This window comes from Lepidochelys olivacea (genome assembly GCF_965140295.1).
Source record: "Lepidochelys olivacea isolate rLepOli2 genome assembly, chromosome: 2".
NCBI classification, from domain to species: Eukaryota; Metazoa; Chordata; order Testudines; family Cheloniidae; genus Lepidochelys; species Lepidochelys olivacea.
The window spans coordinates 46,334,531-46,359,518 of record NC_140412.1 but is presented as its reverse complement, the minus strand read 5'-3'; the positions used below and the strand labels follow the sequence as shown (position 1 = coordinate 46,359,518).

General features: G+C 43.1%; 1 protein-coding gene and 1 long non-coding RNA gene across 3 annotated transcripts in view; one reads left to right on the top strand and one right to left on the bottom strand.

Annotated features, from left to right (window-relative positions):
• Positions 1-18,162, bottom strand: part of PIP4P2 (phosphatidylinositol-4,5-bisphosphate 4-phosphatase 2) — a 60,149-nt gene extending 41,987 nt beyond the window's left edge. The window contains exons 1-2 of one of the 2 annotated variants that reach the window (XM_084619850.1): positions 17,852-18,162; positions 1,233-1,378 (exon numbers count right to left, since the gene is read on the bottom strand). In XM_084619850.1, the coding sequence (XP_084475976.1) occupies positions 1,233-1,378; positions 17,852-17,957 (252 nt within the window). In that variant the 5' untranslated portion in view covers positions 17,958-18,162. Of the gene's footprint in view, positions 1-1,232; positions 1,382-17,851 lie in introns of both variants that reach the window. The other variant, XM_084619849.1, reaches the window with a different exon arrangement.
• Positions 17,558-18,577, top strand: LOC311516132. Its single transcript, XR_014710336.1, has 2 exons — positions 17,558-17,638; positions 18,275-18,577. It is a non-coding gene; the product is annotated as an uncharacterized lncRNA (long non-coding RNA).
• The last annotated feature ends 6,411 nt before the right edge of the window (positions 18,578-24,988 follow it).

Here is a 24,988-nt window from a genome sequence, read left to right as displayed (position 1 = left end):
CAAAGCCTACCTGTTTTACTCTAAAACTTAATCCCACTGACTGCAATAGGTATATTCACATAAGTAAGGGAGCAAGATTTGTCATAAAGGCTAAGACCCTTTGGGAGTTATGTGCCTAAATACCTTAAGAATCTGGACTAAAATAATTAACATAATGGATAGACTGAAGTTACAATATAATTTAGAACAAAATATCGGAAATATCTGCCTGTGTTTGTATAGAGCCTAACGCAATAAGGTCCTGGTGCATGAGAGGTCTCCTAGGTGCTGTGGTAATATAAATTAAATCAATAATAGTAAGAGAATCAGGTAGCTTGTTCGTTCTCTAAGAGATAATCACAAACACCTAAAGCTAGGACCTGCATTTTTTCTCTCTCAGAAGTTCCTGCTATCAGCACATTTTTACTGCTAGAACAACTCACTCCCTCTTTCCTTTTCAACAAATTAAAAATATATATCTTAAAAAATATTTTAAGTTCTCTTAATTTTCTCTGGGTTATCCAAAAGATGAAACTAGATGATCATAGGTTTCAGAGTCTCTAAGGTGCCACAAGTACTCCTTTTCTTTAGATCATCATAGTGTTCCTTCCATTGGTTGCTTTTATAAGTATGTCAAGAGGACACTATAGATTTCAGGTCCTGAGAAAACTTGTTTTTTAAATAAGAGGGGGAAGGGTGGAGTTTATATATACAGCACAAAACTTTCTAAACAATATTTAAAACTAAAGTCTTTAGAGTATTATTTAACAAAATAGTGCATATTCAGTCAAGTACTCATATGTAGTCCACTGGGTAGATTAGGCATTGTGTTCCTTAATGTACATCTAAAATACTTAAGGCACCTTGATTTTTTTTTCTGTCAGGTCTGGAAATACTGCCTCACCTCTTCCCTCAACCCCTCCCTGCAAAGCCTATCATCTCATGCTGTCTCATCTCTCTCACTAAAACATCAGGGAGGTAGCTTCTGCTTTAACTGACTCTTTTAACCCTTTGAATTCCCGCTTACTAAGAGATGGAAAGCAGCATGCATTCCACCTGAAACAAGTAGGCTTAGAAGCCTGAAGACTTTACTGCCTTTGTACATTTTCATTGCTAACAGATACGAGCCCACCAAATGTCAATAACCCTTGAATAAACATGCTAGGTGATCAGTAATACTGACATAACTCCTTGTTACGTAGGAAGGTAATAGAGCATATCAACAACAATGGAAAACCTAAAAACCCATTTACCGTAGCTTCATTGCAAACTGTGCACTTAACAACATGTTGGTGAAGCTTGCCATCCAAATTGATTAGTGATTGGCACACGCGGCAGTTTATTACAGGAACACCACTGGCATCAGGACTGGCAATGGCAGTATACGGAGGGGGGAGTTCTGCTGCAAAGAAATGATGAAACAGTTCAATAACCAAACCAACAAGGTGATCAGGGTCATTCTACAGCAGAAAATATTTCCAATGGTCACAATAACTTAAGACACAGAATCAGAAAGTTAGTGGTTGGTGTTATTGTTTATCTAAAGTAATCACAAAACTGATTTACAGATTTCCCCTAATATTCTGTATTGATACATTAGTCCTAGTTCTATAACCATACTATAGAATACTGACAATACAGAATCATCACATCACATACTAGGAAGGCGATAAGAGGTGACACGTCCGCCTCTGAAATACTGCATTTGTATCCAGGCACTTCAATACCAGAGATATGTGGCCAAATTCAAAAGAGTTCAGAGAGAAACAAAAAAAAAAAAATGACTGAGGGGTGGGGGTGAAAAAGATTGACTTCTGGAGGGAAAATGAAAACAGATAAATAAAATATGCATAGCTTGGGTAAGTGGGAAAGTCCTGGCAAGCATTTATATTACCTGAAGAGGATGCAATACTGGGACAGATATATTTAGTGTGGCATACAAAAGGGCAATGCTAGAAGAAATCAGGTAAAATGAAAAGAAAGGAAATTTTTGCTGATTCCCAAGAATAGCTCCCCTAGAGTGAGAGCTATGGGCCCAATCCCACAAGTTGCTTAAGGTACACCCTGAAGGTTCTGAGATCTCTCAACTTCCACTGAAGTCAAAGGGAGTGGCGAATACTTAGCACCTCACGGATTTGGGCCCTTTAAAAATGTGGATTAGTCCCTTGATGGAAATTTCCGGAAAACAATTCTGTTTTTGGCAGTAAGTAGTAGGCTGGACTGACCAACCTTGGGGCTCCAGCTTTCAGCAGTCACGCAGACAAGTTTCGGGTTTTAGGGAAAGGTATTCTGTTGACTGGGAGTGTAAATGCAAATGCAGCTTATGTAATGGACTAAAAGGAAATGTTAGTCATTTAAAAACAACAGCTCAGCACGATGAGGGAAGAAAAAGGCCTTCTGCCCTTTTGAATTACAAGATTTCCCTTTCTCTACCCCAGTGTCTGTAAAAAGCCAGGAAGGCAATAAGGTACTAGGTCCCCATTACAGTTTATACATGTGTTCTTAAATAGGGAATTGCAGTAGGCAATAGAAAACACAATCTAACACATCACAGTAACACTGCAAAATTCATTTGAACACATGACCCAGTCCTAAGTAAAGTTTTACTGGAGATAATAGCTTGAGTCTATTTTAGTCACTTTTTATGTAAATTAGTGTCTTGAAATAAGAGCATTAAATATGTGCATGTGTGAGGAGGAAGAGATAAAAATTACTGAAGCCCAAGGCTTGAAAACAGCATAAAGTAGGAAATGTGTACAAAAGAGCTCCCCTTTAAGCATGGAGCCAAGAGACACTGAATAAACTATACAGTAGTTCACAGCCAAATCAACAAATGTTTCAAAGAAACCAAGAGTCACAACATATTCCTACAAAAAAGCAGTGCTCAGCAAAGCAGCAGCTGCTGTAAAGAATTAAAGGGCTACTATTCAAGCCGACAGGCCCAAATTTAGTTCTACTAGTTTGTTTTAGCTTGTGGAGACACTATATAGGGTAGCCAAGTATCTGGTTTTCAACCAGAAAGTCCGGTCAGATCTCTTTTTTTTTCTGTCAGCTCTGGAAATACTGCCCCGCCTTTTCCCTCAGATCCTTAGGACTGATCGAACACCCGAAGTCCAGTTATCACGGGCAGGGGAGTGGGGAGGCTCTGGGGTCATCACCTGCACCAACTCCCTACTCAGCCGTAGGGTTGCCAACTTTCTAATTCCAGAAAACCGAACACCCTTGCCCCGCCCCTTCGCTGAGGCCCCGCCCCCACTCACTCCATCCCACCTCCCTCCATCGCTTGCAATCCTCCACCCTCGCTCATGTGCTCATTTTCACTGCAGGGTCCAAACAGACAGCAGGAGAAGGCCAGGAGCTGCAACAGTTTGAACATGGGAGATGGAATGTGTGATTCAAATACCCGGCGTTAAGGTCGTGCCCCAGCGCGAAGAGGTTGGAGGCTGGCCGCGTGGCATTGCAAGAGCTCTGCTCTACCTGGGCCCCAGGCTGCTGGCTGAGTTTTATTGTCTGGTTTTATTGCCTTTTTGTTTTCTCTCTCTGATTATGATGGTGCCCGGGAGGACTCCACTCTTCCAGGGGCTGCCTAAATCATCCAGCTGGGAAGGGAGGAGGATGGGCTGTAGGGAAAAGATGACGGAGGTGGGGGTGGAGGAGGGAAGATGGGAAGGGAAAGAGGCCAACGGACAAGAGCAGGGAGAGGGGGCACTGATGAAGAGAGGAGGGGGTGTGGGAGGTATATGAGGTGGATGAGGAGGCAGAAAGCTACAGGTGCATGAGGATGTGGGGGGCACAGGGGTGTCTGAGGCATAATGGGAGTGCAGCAGTGTATGGAGGTGAATGGGGTGCAGGGTTGTGCGGGGTGAAGAACATTGGGTGGCAGATCTGGGAGGTGGAAAGGATGGGTGGGAGAGCGCTGTAAGGGGTACAGAGATGGGATGGGTAGATGTGGGAGGCAGGGAAGGATGGGACGGGGAGAGATACAATGACGGGGAGATAAGGATGCGGGGGGGTTGGGATGGGGAATGATGGGGGTGCGAGGGATAGGGATGCGGGGGATGGGACGGGGAGGGATGCAGTGAGGAGGATGCAGCCCTATTCCCAGCACTTGGAGACAGCACTTGGAGACATATCTCAAACTCCTGGGTGCCAGTGATGGGGCGACACACCACAGTTCACCACAAGGCAGTGAGGGCACATGCTGCAGCTCAAGCCCAGCCACAGGAGGAGAGTGAGGAGAAGAGGGCCGGCAGCATCAGGAGAGGTGCGCGCCACGACTCCTCAACAGCCACTTGCTGAGCGCTCACAAATCGCATGAGTTCGTCCCCTGCCCTGACCCGGCCAACGGGAGCTATGCCTGCGGGCGCGGCAGCACGCGGAACCCCCTGGCCGCCCCCATGCTGGCTGTTTCCCAGGAGCAGCATGGTGCGGCAGTTAGCAGAGAGCCTGCCAGCCCCACTGTGCGGTGCCGCCAACTGGACAGTCAATGGCCCAGCCAGCAGCCCTGACCAGAGCTGCCAGGATCCTTTTTTGACCGGGTGTTCCGGGCCAAAACCGGACACCTGATCATCCTACTCAGCCGGGGCTGCCTCCTACCTGTGTCGAGAGCCTGCAACTCCCAGCCCCAGCTCCGCAGGCAAGTCCCTCCCTACCTGAGGGTGAGACAGGGGAAGAGGAGCAAATGGTGGGCGGGGCCTTGGAGGGAAGAGGCAGGGTGGGGCCTTGGGGGAAGAGGCGGAGCAGGGGAGGTGCTGGTACTCCTGCTGGAGTGTCTGATTTTTAAATATTACAAAGTTGGAAACCCTAACACTATACCTCATTCTTTCCCTCCATTTTTGTGAGCAGGTAGGGTACTGAAGTACACAAAAAAACCTACAACACATTTCCTCATGATGAGAAATCACAATCCTCTAAGATGCTGTTAAAGTCTGTTTCTTTGCTGTGTAGCCTACACACAAGCTACCCAAGACCTTCAATTTGTTTGCATTTTTGGGTGCATGCATGTTAAATGTCTCTCTACTCTGAAAAAATAAAACAAAACATAATTTTTGTAAATTTCAAGACTCAAGTCTATCATCATTTGCACTGGCAAAATTCTGGAGTAACCCCACTGACAAATATGGAGTTACTCCAGAATTACACCAGTGCAACTGAGAGCAGAATCTGGCCCTTCATTATTTAGGATAGGCTCACTTTCAGAAACTCAGCCTTGCCATCACCCTTTGCAGAAACCAATACACTTTTGAAGAGTTTGGAGTAACTTCAGAACATTTTAATAATTGGTTGTTTTCTGAAGAACTGCACTGCCGTCTGGATTAATGCCTGAGCATGCCTATATTTGGAGACACAAGTAAAGCTCTCCACATTCTCAGATCAAGACTATCCACTAGTAGAGACAGAAAAAGATACCATAATCCGTAAGAACCCAAAGTAAATACGTTTGGAGTCTGGCAATATTTTCTACTGCACGCGCATTGTAAATAGATCAGTGTAATTTAAAACAAAACAAAAAACTGTACATGACTGAAAGCTGGAAAAAATCAGACAGGTGGTGGTGTCTGGGCTGTTGCTGCTACTGCTCCCATAAACACCTTTCCAGCATCAGGCAAGCTGCCTACCGCAGAGCTGGCTCATCTGTTGAGCAGGAAGCTGTAGCCAAAGAAGGGCTAGCTCAGTAACAAAAGGCATCACATCTAGCAGGCTCTGAAGACAACTAAGAACAAAGGGGAGACCCAAGGATCCTTGGATGCAAACTGGTAGAAATCACAGTGACACAAAAGGGTTAGATTTCAGGGTAGCAGCCGTGTTAGTCTGTATTCGCAAAAAGAAAAGGAGGACTCGTGGCACCTTAGAGACTAACCAATTTATTAGAGCATAAGCTTTCGTGAGCTACAGCTCACTTCATCTGATACATTCAGTAGTTAGAGAGACCCCCTGGGTCTGGTATTTACATTCTAGTTCACCAAAGAGGGTCATATAAGGTTTCTACTGAAGCCATTATCTTTGTGAAACATATGTGCAGATAATATGTAAGAATATATATAGATACTCACATTGCCAATCACATTCTTAGGCCATTGGAGTTACAGGCAGGTCACCCACAGGTAGTGTGCCTTAAGGCAGGTTCCACAAGACAGGAGGTGGGAGACACTCATCTCCCTAGCTGACAATTGTGTATTGCATGTCTTACAAACGCTAATGACGAGAGGGTGAGGATTTCAGGAGAAGAAATGAAGAGGTGAACGGCTGGGTGGGAACTGTATATAGGTAGGGGCCTACCAAATTCACGGTCCATTTTGTAAATTTAATTATTTCAACTATTTAAATCTGAAATTTCAGTTTTGTAACTGTAGGGCTCCTGACTCCAAAAAGCGTTGGGGGAGGAGGGTCACAAGGTTACTGTAGAGGGGTTGCGGTACCACTACTGTTACTTCTGCACTCCTGCTGGCGGCGGCACTCTCTTCAGAGCTGGGCAGCTGGAGAGCGACAGCTGCTGGCCAGGAGCTCAGCTCTGAAGACAGCCACCATCAGCAGCGGAGCAGAAGTAAGGCTGGCCTGGTATGGTACTGCCACCCGCACTTCTGCACTGCTGCCTACAGAGCTGGGCCCTCAGTCAGCAGCCGCCGCTTTCCAGCCACCCAGCTCTGAGGGCAGCAGTGCAGAAGTGAGGGTGGCAACACCACGATCCCCCCTAAAATAACCTTGTGACCACCTGCAACTCCCTTTTGGGTCAGGACCCCCAGTTTGAGTAACGCTGGTCTGCCCTGTGCAATCTGCATAGTACAGGGTAAAAGCACACAAACGATCAGATTTCACGGGAGGAGACCAGATTTTACGGTCCGTGACGCGTTCTTCATGGCTGTGAATTTGGTAGGGCCCTATATAGGTTAGGAATAAAGAACTGTCTAATATATCTAGGGGTGCAGAAAGAAGCAAGGGCATCCTTCATCAGGAGGAAAGCTGCCAGCGCACTTGGTCCCATAAAAGGAGGATCTTGGCTTTCCTGGTGGAAAAATGCTGTGTGAAAGACTTTGGTTAAGCAGTGCCTTATTAGACAAGAGGGCATCACGTTAGCTAAGCTTAGTTTCTAGAATGCACGTTCTGATTTTATTTTACATGTGACCCTTTGTTGCCAATATTTCTGTTTGCTATCACTTGAATCTCTGTTCTGTGTTATATTTACTCTCTCTCTAAACATATCTGAATGCTGTGTGTTAAGCAAAGCTAGGTTCTAAGATGTAACTAGTAAGCTGCAGTGTACTGTTCCTTTGGGAACAGTGGGCCTGCTAATTCTGTGAGTGTCCAGTGGTTATGGGGCTGGACACCACAGGGTGAAGCTTGGAGGACTCAGGGGTTGGAGTGTGCCTATTGCTAGCCTGCACGAGGGAGAGCAGAGTCCACAGAGGCTGAGAAGGGTGTGCAGGTGTTGCCTGTGGCTGGGAGCTGGCCCCTGCCAGGTACAAACAAGACTTCCTCATGCTAAGGGCAGGTGATAGCAAGCTGCCTCCCAATCCTGGGTATCACTGGGAAGAGTCACAAAGGGACTCCTGCCTTCTAATCCTAGCCCCAAGAGCAATTCATTGCGAGGCTGTAATCTCTGCCTCATTTTCCCCCTCCATAAAAGAAGGGTGGCAACAAGTGTCAGCTATTGTGCTGTGACAATTGTTTGCAAAATACTTTAAGTCCTGGAGATCACCAGAATGCACACAAAAGTTCCCAGTGTCTGGGAGCCTACCAGCCCACAGAACTGCTGTTTGCCTGGAGAACTGTCCTTGCATGCCCTTTTAAATACTGGCAACTATGCTTGATGGAAGCCAGCACAAGCAGCAATCTTCTTCCACTGCAGCAGCAGAAGTCTGATGGAGACTTGAGATTAGTCAAATAAGACTTGTAATGGAAAGAATCGCTACCAAAGCCCTATATAAGAGCTGTCTGACTCCCAGGTGAGCAGCACAGATTCTAGTATCCTGCCCCATCAGCTACTTCCAATACATCAGGATAAATTATGATTATCTTTTAGAATGGCACTGGACCTGATTTTCACATCTGAGCTAGAACAACAAGGCTGATTGTAAACTGGGCAAAAATATCCACCAAAAAAATTAAGGAAATATTGGGCCTATAATCTTTGTGCTAAAAAATGCATTTAGAGGCATTCCAAAAACAAATCAGTACCAGGAATTAAATTTCAGCAAAGAGTATATTGTGAGGAGAAGACAAACAGATTCCCTAGCTGGGTTACGAGTCTGTCAGTCATGAACTCTTAATAGAAATGCAGACAGCTTTCAAAGTACATTAATGTAGCACTTATAGATGGCTTTTTTAACAGTTTGAATTTCAGACTAAATATTTGTGGCATTTGTAAGATACCATATACTGACAGCAGTAAAACAATTCAGATGCGTAGGCCTAGTATTCCTGATATCCAGTCATTGCCAGCAAATCTTGTTTTTACAAGCCATAGATCTTTTCAGAGCACATGTAATGAAATCTGATTCTTGTATTGACATTATGGTTTATAGCTACATTTTTGATGTTACTTCTAACAAAAGACAAACAACATTAGGGGACTGGAACACATGACTTATGAGGAGAGGCTGAGGAAACTGGGATTCTTTAGTCTGCGGAAGAGAAGAATGAGGGGGGATTTGATAGCTGCTTTCAATGACCTGAAGTGGGGTTCCAAAGAGGATGGATCTAGACTGTTTTCAGTGGTAGCAGATGACAGAACGAGGAGTAATGGTCTCAAGTTGCAGAGGGGGAGGTTTAGGTTGGACATTAGGAAAAACTTTTTCACTAGGAGGGTGGTGAAACACTGGAATGCGTTACCTAGGGAGGTGGTGGAATCTCCTTCCTTTGAGGTTTTTAAGGTCAGGCTTGACAAAGCCCTGGCTAGGATGATTTAGTTGGGGATTGGTCCTGCTTTGAGTAGGGGGTTGGACTAGATGACCTCCTGAGGTCCCTTCCAACCCTGATATTCTATGATTCTATGAACAGCTATATCAGATCAGCAATGACAGCAGAATGCTCTGACAGCAGAATGCAGAGTATCAAGCTAGGAGGTGGGTCCCTTTCTCCCCAGGATAGGAATGCTGTGGATGTGGTAACGTACTGGCTTCCTAGGAAGCCATATCTCACATTACTCTTGAAAATCTTCCTCTGCCCGACATTCAGAAAAGCAGAGACCATCTCCAAAGGGATCTGCATCCAGGTTTCCTCACAGGTAGGTGCTGTGATTCTGGGCCTAAAAAGGGGCATGTGTATATGGAGGTAACCAAGAATACGTTGAGAAAAAGAAGTTATTGCTCTATTTCAGTGCCTCTCAAACTACAGTCTACAGCAGGGGTCGGCAGTCTTTCAGAAGTGGTGTGCCGAGTCTTCATTTATTCACTCTAATTTAAGGTTTCACATGCCTGTTATACAGTTTAATATTTTTAGAAGGTCTCTTTCCACAAGTCTATCATATATAACTAAACTATTGTTGTATGTAAAGTAAATAAGGTTTTTAAAATGTTTAAGAAGCTTCATTTAAAATTAAATTAAAATGCAGAGCCCCCCGGACTGGTGGACAGGACCCGGGCAGTGAGAGTGCCACTGAAAATCAGCTTGTGTGCTGCCTTTGGCACGCGTGCCATAGGTTGCCTACCCCTGGTCTACAGCCATCCAGTGGTCTGCAGAGCCATTGATGGTGGTCCACAAAATAAGGCAGACAGGTTGTTAGGGACTCAGGCAGTTAGTGACTGGGAGATGGTCCAGAAAAAGGTTCCCCTCAATGTGCACTGCAGAATAACAACTGCCAGTAAGAGGTTATAATCTAAATCCTGCCCTGGCCAGTAGAACCACGGCCCAATGCATCCTCTGTCATAGGCATGCTGCTGGATTATTTCTCTATAATATATTCTGCTGCTCCTCTCAGTAGGAATATGCATGCCTACTCTCTGCTTGCCGTAGCACGCACACTTGTGGGATAGGCATTTCCAACTCCCTAACTCAACAAACCAGGCCCTTCTGGGATACGACAATCCCTACCACACTCTGTGTGCTTTTGAAAGATCCTGCCCTGCTGCTTGTGTGAAAAGAAGATGCTCCTTACCTATCGATGCTTCCAATGCATCACATTGAGCCCTGGGGATTTGTCACCAGCCACACAGTCCTCATTATTAAAAAGAAAAGGAGGACTTGTGGAACCTTAGAGACTAACAAATGGGTTAGTCTCTAAGGTGCCACAAGTCCTCCTTTTCTTTTTGCGGATACAGACTAACACGGCTGCTACTCTGAAACCTGTCATTATTAAAAAGGTGGTTCTTCCTCTTAGAAGACTTCATAAATAAGAACATAATTAAGACATTGCCAGCACTTGAAAAGTGTATCCAGCATCTACTAGCCTGAAAACTAAGCCTGCTAGCCTAGGTGAAAAATACACAGATTGCTAGGAGCAAAGGTGGAGGAAAGAAGCAGCAGTTTCCTCCCCACAAAGCAGTGCTGCTACACCTCCAAGCCACATCCTCTCCAATTTACAGGAATAAATCAGCTGTGTACTATCTAATGGGTAGTGTATTTAATTAGAACATGTCCAAATATTTAATGTACTCAGACAGGGCAGGAGGCAAAAGGGGCAGTGCCCCAGGCCCTCTGTTTGAAAAGGCATCCGATGAAGTGAGCTGTAGCTCACGAAAGCTCATGCTCAAATAAATTGGTTAGTCTCTAAGGTGCCACAAGTACTCCTTTTCTTTTTGCAAATACAGACTAACACGGCTGTTACTCTGAAACCAAATAGAGTGGCGCTGCAACTCCATGCTCCAGGTCACAATCCACTGAGCAGGGAGCTGGACCCAGTCCCTTGGGACAGGAGCTGCCATAAAGAGGGGAGTGCAGAATGGGCTTGCTTGCTCCCCACCCAGGTTTCCCCTCAGTGTTTTTGCACCCTAGGGAATTTTTGGAACGGTGGGAGGTCTCTGTTTCAGCTTTTGCCCCTACCCCCAAAAAACCTCTGTGCAGCCCTGCACTCAGCTCTGGAGACAAAGCCCTGGCTGGGATGATTTAATTGGGGATCAGTCCTGCTTTGAGTAGGGGGTTGAACTAGATGACCTCCTGAGGTCCCTTCCAACCCTGATATTCTATGATTCTATGACTAGGGGGCACTACTCTGAGGGGTTAGAAAGCAAGCTCCAAGGCTCCTTGGCACACCACATCCCTAGACCTAGAACCGAGGGTGGGTAGGGACAGAGGAACTGATCTCTGACTGGGTGCTAGGTGAAAGGGGGTGAAAGCCGAAGGTGGGAACGTCTCCTTCTTTCGACTGCCTGCGCTCTTGCTGGGTCCCAGTGATCAATGGATTTTCTTGCTTGCTCAACCAGCAGGTGCGATCCACTGGGTGCTCCCCCATGATCTACTTTTGGCACCTCACCACTGAAGAACTCCTGCTTCAGCATCTCTGCAGCTCCTAAGACATACAAGAGAGAGGAGTTTCTCCTGCAAGTCTCCTAAGGTGTATGGGCCAGCCTATCTAGCTGTGTGTAGCTTAACAGTTTCAGATTGCAGAATGTGCAACCTTAACTCTTGTGTGTATACATTACAGTGCGCTCAGCAGCCATATAGTATACATTTTCTTTTTAACTAGCAACTTGCCTTCCTCAAGGGTAACTGAGGTAGAGAAGCAATTAACTAGTAAGCTACAGCAACTTAGCCTATATACTGTATGTCAGCAAATTTTCACTATTCCTTTAAGCCAGAGTTTCCCAAATTTGGGACACCACTTGTTCAGGGAAAGCCCCTGGCAGGCCAGGCCGGTTTGTTTACCTGCTGTGTCTGCAGGTTCGGCCAATCATGGCTCCCACTGGCCGCAGTTCGCCACGGCAGGCCAATGGGGGCTGTGGGAAGCAGCAACCAGTACATCCCTCGGCCCGCGCCACTTTTTGCAGTGGCGAACCGCGGCCAGTGGGAGCCACGATTGGCTAAACCTGCGGACACGGCAGGTAAACAAAGTTTGGAAAACACTGCTTTAAGCCATACTAGCAAAACAAAATAATTTTGACTTTCATGTAAGTGACTTTTACAGGCAATCTGGCATACATACTTAGCACAACAAAATGCTTAAGGACCCTATTAACACAGGGATTCTGCACCTTTTCTATGGGAGGAGTATAGAGTGTTTTAATAAAAATATTACACTTCAAAATCATTCAAGCTTGTTGCTTCCTCCTACCATCTGAACGTGAAATATAAGCGCTGGGCTCTCTTACAAATTTTCACTGCTGACATCATAGAAACTATTAAGTAACAATATCAATTGGCAGGAAAACCAGGTTTAAGAAAAGTGCTACAACATAGGCTTATATCTAGGTCCAAACCTAAGTCACTGCACTGATTCATTCCCATTACATAATTAATAATCACATTTTCAAAATACTCTGAACTGTACATAGAGTAATAGTTACAAAACAAAGACTCCTAGGAAAAAAGTAACTGAATATGAGAATTCAAAATGCCTGAAAACCTATATACTTTAAAGCTAAGGAAGTTATAAATATAAGGAGTAAAGGCATAATTAGATCCCAGGGAAAGAAAATGCAATCTCCATGACCTCTGTTACTGGTTTGCGCAATTAAGAATGGTAGATGATGGTTAATGTTAACCAAGAGCACAGCAGAGCTACATTTTCATATCCAGCCCTGATTTTCTGACAGTTTAAAGATTACAGTATACAAAATATATATTTGCTCACCTGCAGCATTTGTCCACTTTCTTTAGTACTCCCATCTAGAGTGTATTCTCACATAAATCACTTTTTGGTTTATATTTAGTTACTGTTTAATCTGTACCTGAAAACTGGAGATCCTAATTTGTAACAAGCCTGGTAAAAATAGAGACCCAAATCTGCTCCTATTAAAGCCAGCCTGAGTAGGATTGGAACCTCATACTTTAAATGCTGCCACTAACACTGAACTAATCTCATTTAGTTTAGACAGTCTGAGCTTTTTCTGACATTCTGTTTCATTCAAGAGGTTTAACCAGTTTAAAAAACATCTATACCAATGATTTTGCAAACCATAGATTCATAATTACATTTAAATTTTAGATCAAATTTATTACTATTCCTAGCTCCAAATCTAAGTTACTTTCTTAAGTAAAAATTAACTCCCTCTTACTGCACATTCAACCTTTACCAACAGGCCAATTTTATTACTCCTATGGAAGAGAGTTTAACAACACAGCATTAATCTGGATCCCAGATTCACAAGTCAATGACTTTCTATCAAACTTTCTTTTTTTGGGTGTGGCCTGCAAAAGCAAACTCGCAATGATGTGTTAGTCACTTTATTCCAGGGTGGATAAAAATCAATGATTTTTTTAAAAAAATAAAAAATAAATTTAAAAAAATCAGATTTTTTTTATTTAAATTGGATTTGTTTGATAAAATGTTTTTTGAGGGGAAAAAAATCTATCTAAAGATAAAGATACATTATAGCTCAAAGATATCTCATCATGGAATTGGGATTATAAATTCTAATTCTACAGTATGAGACAATATATTCATACAATGTTTAAGAAAAGTTTTGTAAATGAGTTCCAACAGTTCATGGATTCGGGACCCAATTTTATGGGGTTCCAGGGGCTTCTGCATAGATTATTTAGGTTAATCTTTCTATCTACCCAATGAGACTCAGTGCTCAGTCAAGAAGACACTTAGTAAAAGCATCAGAGATGCTTAGTTTTGCAGTTCTCAAACTGCGGATTTGTGTCTCCAAAGATAACGTGCTTTTTTAACAGCAAAAATGTTTTTAAATAAATAAATAAATATATAGAGGTGAAAAATAACAGACCCTATTATCCCTCTGCAAATTTGTGTACCCAGAGTCAATCCCTTACCTCTCTCTAAAAGTGCAAAGTTTCAAAAAGTTCAATGAATAGAAGATTGTTGGGGGCAGAATAGATCTGGACAAGGAGAAGAAGTCTGGAGATAAATGTGAGAAGGGAGGGACAGGCAGTAGAAACAGAAATGAAACTGAGCAGCATATCACAGAAGTCTTGAGGTCTTTCTGAGAGTAGCCTTCATTGGTTTGAGAAAACCTATAATGGCAGCAGGCCATAAAAGAGATACAGTTTGGGAATATTTTAATGAAGTTCCTCTACCTGAGGGTAAGACAGGCATGCGTGCAAAATGCAAACAGTGCAACAAATAAATGCAAGGCCTGGTTGCCCAAATGAAACATCAAGAGAAGTGCTCATTCTCAGGAGGAAGCTGCGTTGGTGATGATGAAAGGAACATGTCTGAACATGCAGGATCTTCAGGTTGGTAAACTTTTTTATTTCATACTTCTTTCTTAAGGACTGCCTGTCTTCCTTCTGGACTATTCCTGAATTCTCATGTTTGAGCAAAAAAATAGTTGTTACTCTGCGGTACTATCATTTTAGATGCAGTTGTGATAAAAAATAGCTGAAATAGGCAGATCTTCCTTTTACAATTTCACCTTTAAAGTAGTACTGAGTGTCAGCGAATGCAATGAGTAATACTAAATGAGCAGTATGGTAATAATAATTAAATAACTGCATTGACTTATTTTGTTTAGGAAAATCCATCCTCAACATACAGGATTCTGAAGACTATCCCCCTTCAAGATCACCATCATTTTCTATAGTTTCAGAGTTATCTGCCAATGACAGTGTTTCAATCACATCATGTATGTCACACAGCCACAGTATATCACCTGTAGCAAAAAGAAAAAAAAAATCTCCATCATCCAGAAACAACCATAGATAAGTTTGTGATAAGAATCAGCAAATTACAAAAAGAGGTAATTGAAGAAAAAACTGCCCTGTTTGTTTATGCAACAAACTCTCCTTTCCGTATGATTGAGAACCCACACTTCATTCACATGGTACAGTCATTAAGACCATCCAACAGAGCAGTCCACCCAAAAGTCTACCCAACAGTCCACCCAACAGAGCAGATGTCACAGGCAAATTGCTGGATAAAGTGTATGAAAGAGAAATTTAGCAGTATGCAAAAGATCTAGAGGGTGAAATCCTTAACCTGAGTCTTAATGGGTGGAGCAATGTCCACAATGATCCTGTTGCATGTGCTTATGTGACAACAGAAGAAGGGAATGTCTTCCTTACAGAAACAATTGATACATCAGGAAATGCACACACAGCAGAATACTTACAAGAAGTAGCAGTAAAAGCTATAACAAACTGTGAAAAAAAATTCAAATGTCTAGTACCCAGCTTGGTCACAGACAATGCTGCAAATGTATCCAAGACTAGAAGAAATTTAGAAGAGAGTCCCAAGCTAATAACATACGGTTGCAGTGCTCATTGATGCACCTCCTAGCCAAAGATTTCAGAGTTAAATTACAAGCATTAAAAAAACAAATGGGACAAGCACTATCTCCAGTTCATTTTCTTGCAAATATTCTCAATACTTGGTATCAGGGTCAAACCTTAACTGCTGAAGAAGAGAAGTTGGCTATGGCATGGACTTCCAGCAATCATCCCTCCATAATGCCAACTATAATGAACTTCAGAGCTAAGGGTGAACCATTCAAGAAATATATGTTTGCTGATGTTTCAAAGAAAGTCACACCAGTGAACTGGTGAAAGTCACTTAAGCACTTAGATTCAGAGACTGTTGAAGTGATAATCTCACTTTTAACAGCAGTAGCTTCTTCTGCCAGTGTAGAAAGAATATTTTCTTCCTTTGGACTAATTCATTCCAAATTGAGAAATCGTTTGGGACCTGAAAAAGCAGGAAAGCTTGTTTTTCTTTTCCAGATTATGAAGAAAGAGGAAAATGAAGGTGAAGACGACCGAGTTACCTGCAGAAGCCAATATTTTAAATTTCTCATGTTGACCTGGCTGACATAGTTGATTTAATTTTTTATTTGTTTTTTAAATATTTCATTTAACTATTTGAGTTAAAAACAATTTTAACAAAAACAAACCTGATTTTAAAAAACTTGAATGTTTAACTAAATTCAAAAAAATCATATGCTTGCTTTGTTAAAGTATTAAATGTTTGCTGTTGAAGAAAAAAAATCCAGAATATATAACACTGTTGTTTTAGTTAAATAAAACAATTTAAATGTCTGTCTGGTAATGTTCTCCTCCTAATAAAGCATGGCGAGAAAATCCTCCAAATATTAATGATTAACCTGTTGAATTGGAGATATTTATGAAGTCATTGGGACGTGAACTATCTGCTTCATTTACCTTTGGTAAATTAAATAACGAAACAAATCATTCATTTTCTGATATAGCTGTAAAACTAATCTGAAAAGTTTTCAAAATAAATCACTTTAAAAATGTATTGCATGCACCTTCTAAAAATGAAACCTACATCTATCTCTGAGTTGTGAAGAATATGTATTAAGGTTATAACAACCAACAAGAATGCACTTTTATGCAGAAATCCATGATTAAATCAGGTCTTCCTGACTAGTGATTTAAATCATGATTTAAATCAAATCCACCCTGCTTTATTCTGTATAGATGCTACTGTACAGAGAGCTACTCTCTGGTACCAGTTTGCCCACCAGACTAGAATTCCACCACCTGGTGCCTACTGGTACAAGACTTCAATGACCGTTGGGAATTAAATGGGGTCTTTTCATGTCTTTTTTCCATTTGTTCCGGTTTGATTCTTTAAGATATGCTTGCCGGTAAGATTCTGTCTCCAACAGTTAACCATACTGAATTTAGTTTTTCGCAGTTAAAATATCTTTGGTTTAATCCCACCTCTAATTAATGGAAGGACTAAAGTCCAATAATTTACTTTTCAAACTGTAACGTGTGAATCTGCTATTATAACTATACCTGTTCAAGCCTGCTCTGAAGTTGTGAACAATTAGCTTAAAAAAAAAAGTTCAAATGTGAACAGTGTTGCCAGAAACATGCTCTACCCTACCTTTTTTAAAGCATTATCCATTGTTTCTCAGTTTTTTCTTTGCTACCCAAATGTCCATGCAATAAAGAAAGTGAGATTGCTTTTTTACCTGAGAAACTGCCATTTGTTTATTCCTTTCCTCCTTCAGCCTATTGTTCACTAAACTATACACATGCCTGCTTGTCTCAAGGCCCAACAAGGGCTCATCCCCCTCCTCAAGGCCAGGCAGCCCCATCAAAAGCAGCTGTCAGCAATCAGGCACAAATCAGAGGCGATTTTCTCGAAGCCTAATAATAATGCAAGCATTATTTCCTGTCAAGACAACTGAAGCAGAAGATATTGAAAGGTACTGTCAGCTCCACAAGAAGTTTGGAGTCACTTTTCACTAAGAGGTGCTTCACAAGCAGCACCAAAAGGTGCGTGCATTTTTAAATGAAGACCAATTAAATATGCAATATCCCACCCAGATTTAAAAAAAAAAAAAAAACGATTTTCAGTATAACCATAATTACTGAGATCTGAACGGAGGTTAAAAAATATGACTTGCTGGTGGGTCGTAGGAACAGGGAACCCCCAAGTCAGCAGATGGGCCCGGGGGAGGGGGGCGGGGGAGGAGGCTTTCAATGAAGATCAATACAGATTGCATGGTTTTTCTTGTTTGTTTTTTTAAGCAACAGCCTCTCAAGGGCACGGGAGCAACGTGTGCACCAAACACACCCTGCCCCTGCCTCGGCCAAGCAGAGGCTGCTGAGCGATGCGCGCCCGGCTCTGCAGGTCTGACTCGCCGCCGGTAACAATGCACTGATGGCTGCTGCGGGGGAGCCGGGAATGCGGCACGTTGCAAACTCATCGTGCAGCCTTTCCCACCCCCGCCAAGACAATACCCCCGCCTCCGGGGCACGCCGAGAAACCCCCGCCGGGGCCCCCCGCCCCCGCGCAGGTTGGAAAGGCCGGCCGGAGAGCGGGGGGGGGGCAGTAGGGACTTACCTCTGGGGCTGCTCTCCGGTAAATAGGGCGGCGCGGTGGGGGTGACATTGCCGGAGCTGGGCGCGGACAGCAGCGGGGAGCGCTCGTCCACCCCGTCAGCAGCCATGACTACTGCGGCAGCAGGGCAGGCTCAGCCCGGGGAAGCGCTCTCCTCGCTCGGCCGGCGTGTGAGCGTGTCACACGGCGCCGGAGCGGGGGGGGGAGCGGCACCAGCCGCGCTAGAAGACGGGGGAGGGACTGGGAGCGGGCCCAGGAGAGGGAGCGGGACCTGAAGGGGAGGGATGGGACTAGCTGGCCCTCTCTATGTCACAAGCTAAAGAGGCGGAGGATGGGGAAGGGCAGAGCTTCCACTCCCTGCAGCCTCGGCTGGAGTTGATGGGGGTGAGGGGGATAGCTTATGTGGCAGCTGTTTTTGTTTTCCAGGGTAGCTGATGCCTGAGCCTTAAGATGAGGATTGCAGGAAGGAGCAACTGGTGTGCAGGCTCTTCTCCCGAGAGAAACTGGGACATGAGCAGGAGCCAGAATGCCTATGGTTGCCCAGGCCACCACTGCAGCAGGAGAGGACAGCCCTTGCACCTGGGGGTTTGTCATGAGGTGCCCGCACACACACACACACAGGACCCCCCTCCTCCTTGCTTGCTACACCTGTTCTCTCACTGTCCTGTCACTCGTCAAGAGCTGTCTCTTGCGCCAACCAAAGTTGGTCCAATAAAATATAGCACCTCACCCACTTTGTCTCTCTAACATTATAAATAAGATTTTCATTCCAGAATTGCATGCAGACACCATTAGCATGGGGAGATAAAGAGATGGGTACATTTTGCTTTTTCATCTGGAAGTTTACTAAACAAAGGAGGAAAAATTAGTATTTTCTCACTCTCTGCTTTTTTACTAGTGGTTTGATCTGTTATGTCTCTCTCGCTCACTCTCAAGGTTTTTATATGACAGTTTGCAGGGGGGTGTCTGCACAAAATTAAAGATCCCATGAAAAAAATAATGTTTTTAAAAATAAACTAAAAAAAAGAGATAGAGTAAATAACAAAAGCAAAGGGAGTTGATCCTTGTAGTAGCTGGCCTTGTTGTTACTACTTTTTCAATTGCATCTTTCAAAAACCTGATGAGGAGGCAGATGTTTCCTCCCTGTGATTGTAAATACTGATGTGCTTATGAAGATGATAGCAAATCAGTGACCTTTATTACAGTTTTAAATATGCGTAAGGAAATTCATACTCTTTTTGTCATTTGAGTCTGCTGCTCATCTGGGAAGGGTCTCCTCTTCTGGTGTCAGTGAACTCCCTGAGGACACAAGGCACCACTTAATACTGTCTCTGCCTGAAATCCCCCTCAGGCACCAGCTGGAAATCCCAACTGAAGAACTGGGGATAATCTTTCCTATTGTATTTTTTGCCCTAGATTGCAAAGAGACATATGCTTGTCACACTGTGTCATCTTGATACATTACCCACAGATTAGAGATTTCAAGGCCCTCCTAATGTGTGGCATGTAAGTGATAACACAAGAAGGTGTGCAGTTATTCTGCATAATATCATATGCCTGAGGCATTAGGTGGATTGCCAAGTATCATCAGCCATCCCAGAAGTGTGGTTATCTAGGACAATTGAACTTCCTGAAGTGTGAATTGGGAAAATGCTCTTACATTTTTGTAACAACAGGATAATAAGTCCTGATCCTGAACTTTGAAGTTGGATGCACACACAGCGATTTCATTAGCTAGTCAGATTCCTTCCCTCTTAATTTTATTTTATAAGATTTATTACTTAGAACTGGCCAAAAAAATTCTGACAGAACAGTTTTCCATTGGAAAATGCTGATTCAAGGAAATAGAAACATTTCACAGGAACATATTGATTTTGTCAAAATTTTAGATGGGAAGTTATCAAAACATTTCCACTTAACTGAGATTGAAATGTTTCATTTCAATAAGGATGATGTGTTTCATTTTGAATTTATCATTTGACTCGTTAATATGATACGATAGCCAATTATAAATTTAAATTAAACAATTCAAACATAACAAAACATTTCAATCTTATTGAAACATTTTGACATTTCTGAAATGAAGTATTTCAGGATTGTCCTTTCACGAGAAATTTCAACTAATCGTTTTGATTCAGGATGAAAAATAATTTTGAAATGTTGGCATTTCCTGCAGAATGGAAATTCTGATTTTTGACCAGCTCTAATGTTGCCATGTGAAGAATAATACCTGACAGAGAACCTGGTGGTTAGGTGCATATTGGCAAGGAACCAGGCTGAAGGCCAAGTTTTTCCCTCACCCAGCAAGTGCCCTCTTGTCGTCTCCAAACACTGTGCTCTCTGGAGTTTGCTTTCATAAAATCATAGAATATCAGGGTTGGAAGGGACCTCAGGAGGTCATTTAGTCCAACCCCCTACTCAAAGCACGACCAATCCCCAACTAAATCATCCCAGCCAGGGCTTTGTCAAGCCTGACCTTAAAAACTTCAAAGGAAGGAGATTCCGCCACCTCCCTAGGTAACACATTCTAGTGTTTCACCGTTCTCCTAGTGAAAAAGATTTTCCTAATATCCAACCTAAACCTCCCCCGTGTTCTGTTCCCCTCTGAAAATGCTATAACTGACTTTTCAAGAGGCAAACTTCAAGGCTACATAGTTCTGAACCATGTGATTTTGTTTTTGTCCTTTCATTAAATTAGACTGATCCTGAGAGGTGCTGAGCAACCCAAATTCCCATAGATTTAAATAAGAGCTGGTGGTTCTCAGCACTGCTCAGGATCAGGGTAGACTTTAGAGCCTTTTCCTGCAAGGACCCTTTAAACTCCCATTGGTTAGATGCCTAAATACCTTTGAGGATCTGGGCTAACATGCTGCTTAACCCCAACTCTTGTTGGTGTTCTAAGATAGTGTTAGGCTAATATCAGAATCTCAATAATAGGTCTTCAGTATTTATAGTTGAAATGTACCTCCAGTGCAGCTTCCTACTGTGGCCCTGCTATGAAGTACCCAGTTTTCAATAAATATACGGATTTCTAATAAAGGAACTGACATTTCCAGCCACACACCCTTACCATTTCTGCTGTACTGTGAAAGATACAATAGCTAGAAAGGATAAATAAAAAGAGGTAGAAGATAGGCAGGTTCACCAATGCCCACTGCACTGCAGTTACAGGAAATTGATTGTGTGAGACCCATCCACTGCATTTTTCCATGCCTCAGAGGAAGACTTAAAAACCCTAATATCACTGCCAACTGCCTAAATGGAAAACTACATTACAATTCAGATCTGTTAATTAGTTGAACTCTGGGTATATGGGCAACAATTATTGTAGCTAAGCATCTCATTATACTGACCTATACCTGGAGAATGATTGGTGTCTAAATAATTGCCTATTAAGTAAGTATAAAAGTAACACACAGTCCCAAATCTGAAATAATTCTCATTGGAAACTGTAATCTTGATTGGCAGGAAAACTGCTTACACGATGTACATTTTTTTCTAGTCTAGCTTTGTATTAGTCAGTGTATTACAAACACTGTATTTGATCCCTGATTTCTAGTTACATCTTCAGGGGGTAGGATGGGGGAGTGTTCAACACTACATAGTTATTTTGAGCACAGTGAACCCTTCCCTGTTCCCCTGGAAAGTACTAGTTCCTTTCAAAAACATAATTTAATTGCTTCATCTCCACCTAATCACATTACCGGTTCTCAAGATTCCTCTTTTTCTTTGTATCTGAGTTCACAACTCAATAAATATGTATGTATATCCTTTCCTGCTGTAAAAACATTCAATTCATTTAGTAACTTCAATCAAACGTTACTATACTAGCTGTTTCTGAGCAATTTTCTGCTTTCTTCTTTTCTGTTACATCTGTCTAGCTAGATGAATTTCATTTGATCCTTGGTTTTTAGATGTATCTTCTATGTTTTGGCATCCTAGATTTTTTTATTTGATCTCTGATTTCTAGTTACATCTCCGGGTTGTTTTTTTTCAACATTACACAGTTATTTTGAGCACAGCAGTTTGGATTTAAGTTACCTGTTTATCATTTAAGCCCTCTTGGTCTTTGATCTAAAAAATGAAATAATGTTAGTTCTTAGATGAAAGATGTTCAAGAAAAACCCAGGGTGATCCAAGGTTGGTTCTGGCACTTCGCTAGGTGGCACTCTTCTCTCTGAGTTGGCTACGCTTGCAGATGTTGAGCGCTTTGAGTTAAACCAGCCTTCGTAGAGCGCAGTAGGGAAAGGGCTGCAGTCTGTCCACACTGACAGCTTCAAGCGCACTGGCGTGGCCACATTTGCGGCACTTGCAGCAGCATTGGTTGTGGTGCATTATGGGCAGCTATCCCAGCATGCAAGTGACTGCAACATGCTTTTCAAATGGGGTGGGGTGGGGTGGAGTGTGACAGGGAGTGTGTTGTGTGTATGTGCGGGGAGAGAGAGTGGGTTTTTGTGGGGCTGAGAGCATGTCAGCATGCTGTCTTGTAAGTTCAGGTAGCAGCAGACCCCCCACTCCCCTCCAGCCTCTCTCTCTCTCTCACACACAGCATTTCACACTAATGATTGCTTTGTCTCGGAGCAGATAAGCATGTCGGCTGTCAGAAACAGAGCTTCCAAAGGTCATATCCGCATTCCTACAGTGATTCAAAAACAATGACAAGAATGGCCACTTGACTTAAGGGGATTATGGGATGTTTCCGGAGTCTGATCAGAGCGCAGTAATGCAACACCTCGTCCACATTGGTGCCGTGGCGCTCCAGCGGGGGCGCAGCAAAGGTTATTCCACTCGCTGAGGTGGAGTACCAGCAGCGCTATAGCTGCGGAGTCAGAGCACTCTACGTGCCTTGCCAGTGTGGACAGGTAGTGAGCTGGTGCACCCAGGGCTCCTTTATTGCGCTGTAACTCGCAAGTGTAGCCAAGTCCTAAGGAATGAGCCAATGCACCAGAATGGTGCTATGAGGGGACTGTGAAAAGGAGTGAGTTGACATCATTTTAATGAGAATTAAAACAGAGGTCCTGACAGCTTTTGATCATTAAAGATCCCATGGCACTTATCACAAGCATAGCAGCATCTTGGCCAAATTCCAGTTTGGATAATTATTCTGCCTACTTAAATTTCCTTTGTCATTTCAATTTGAATGACCATCCTTCTTCACTTTCTGGCTGAAACTGCTGTTTAGTGCAATGTGTTCATTAAACAGTTGCCACATTTCACCGGTGGATGAAACAATTCATGTACAGGTACAAATGTTTGTAAAGTTCTCTGGATTCCTGCTGTGTGAAATGCATTAAATAAATATAACATTACACTGTTATTTCAACATGCTGCCTTTGCAATTTAATGCAAACACTTTATCCGCTGCATGGGAATTTAGAGGTATTATTGAGCTAAATGATCTAGGAAAACTTAGTAAAAATAAGATCTTCAGAGTTCAAACAAAGCATCCAGTCCTGCAACTGGGGTTCTGCAGGCTGACCCCTGTTCCCACACAAAGCCCCATCGAAGTAAGTGACTCCACAGAATCCATTGCAGGATCAGGCCCTATGGGACACTAATATCCACAGGGATTAGTGTTGTAAAATCAAATGGAAATCAGACAATTTACTGTGGGCTTTGATTCCACACTAAAAAATGTAATGATAGAAACAAATTCCCTGCAATTTAGCTATACATTTCTTTAGAGAGAGACTAATAAAATGATGTTTTATCTTTGATATTGGTGTGATTAAATCTAGCCAACAGCATAAAAAATAATAGGGCCTGTTATTGCATCTCTTTGTGTGCATAACTCCCAGAGAAGATCTTGTGCAATTCTCCAGATTCTCTATTCAGTACTGTCCTTTGTAGATATTTCAGTATAGATAGTAAAGGTGCAGTTCTCTTTGGCTTGAATTACTAACAAGAGTCTCAAGGAATGGTGTCCCTAGCCTCTGTTTGTCAGAGGGTGGAGATGGATGACAGGAGAGAGATCACTTGATCGTTACCTGTTAGGTTCACTCCCTCTGGGGCACCTGGCATTGGCCACTGTCAGAAGACAGGATACTGGGTTGGATGTACCTTTGGTCTGACCCAGTATGGCCATTCTTATATGTCAAATACAACTTGCCAAACATTCATTTAGGTGGCAATCTAGAAAATGCCATTAATTTTAATATTTGGGGTCTGTAACAGGGCCTCCTTGGTCCTGCTTCTGTCTCGGTCAACAAACTACGCAGAGACCTTTGTGCTGGTCCAACACCTTGTGCAGTTTATTTATAAATGAGTCCCACCACCTTCACAACATACATAGCACCTTTAACAAGCAGGGGAGAGCAAGCAATCTCTCTCTCCCTGTCACTGCTTTCCCCCTTTTTACTTTCTTCCTATGCCTATTTGTGAGCTCTGGCTAATGGCTTAATTAGCCTTATCATAGTTTCATAGAATAACAGAGTTGGAAGGGACCTCTGGAGGCCATCTAGTCCAACCCCCTGCCCAGAGCAGGACCAATCCCAACTAAATCATCCCAGCCAGGGCTTTGTCAAGCCTGACCTTAAAAACTTCTAAGGAAGGGGATTCCACCACCTCCCTAGGTAACGCATTCCAGTGTTTCACCAGCCTCCTAGTGAAAAAGTTTTTCCTAATATCCAACCTACCCCCCCCCCACTGCAACTTGAGACCATTACTCCTTGTCCTGTCATCTGCTATCACTGAGAATAGTCTAGATCCATCCTCTCTGGATCCACCTTTCAGGTAGTTAAAAGCAGCTATCAAATCCCCCCTCATTCTTCGCTTCCGTAGACTAAACAATCCCAGTTCCCTCGACCTCTCCTCATAACTCATGTGTTCTAGTCCCCTAATCATTTTTGTTGCCCGTCGCCTTTCTACCCTGCCCCACCCACAAATTAGGCACAGCTCTTCTTAGCTCCAACCTGCATTGCCTGATTGGAGCTGCTGTGAACACAGTTCTGACTCATACTTAGCACTCTGTCACAGGGTCAGATTGTGGGAGGGGGAAGGTGGTGATACTCTCCTACTATGGTTTTGGCTACCATGTATAAAACTCAGATATGGAGGCCCAGACCTTTAGAAGTATTTAGACTCCTAACTTCTAGTGAAATCAATGGGAGTTAGGAGCCTAAATGCCTTTGTGGACTGGAC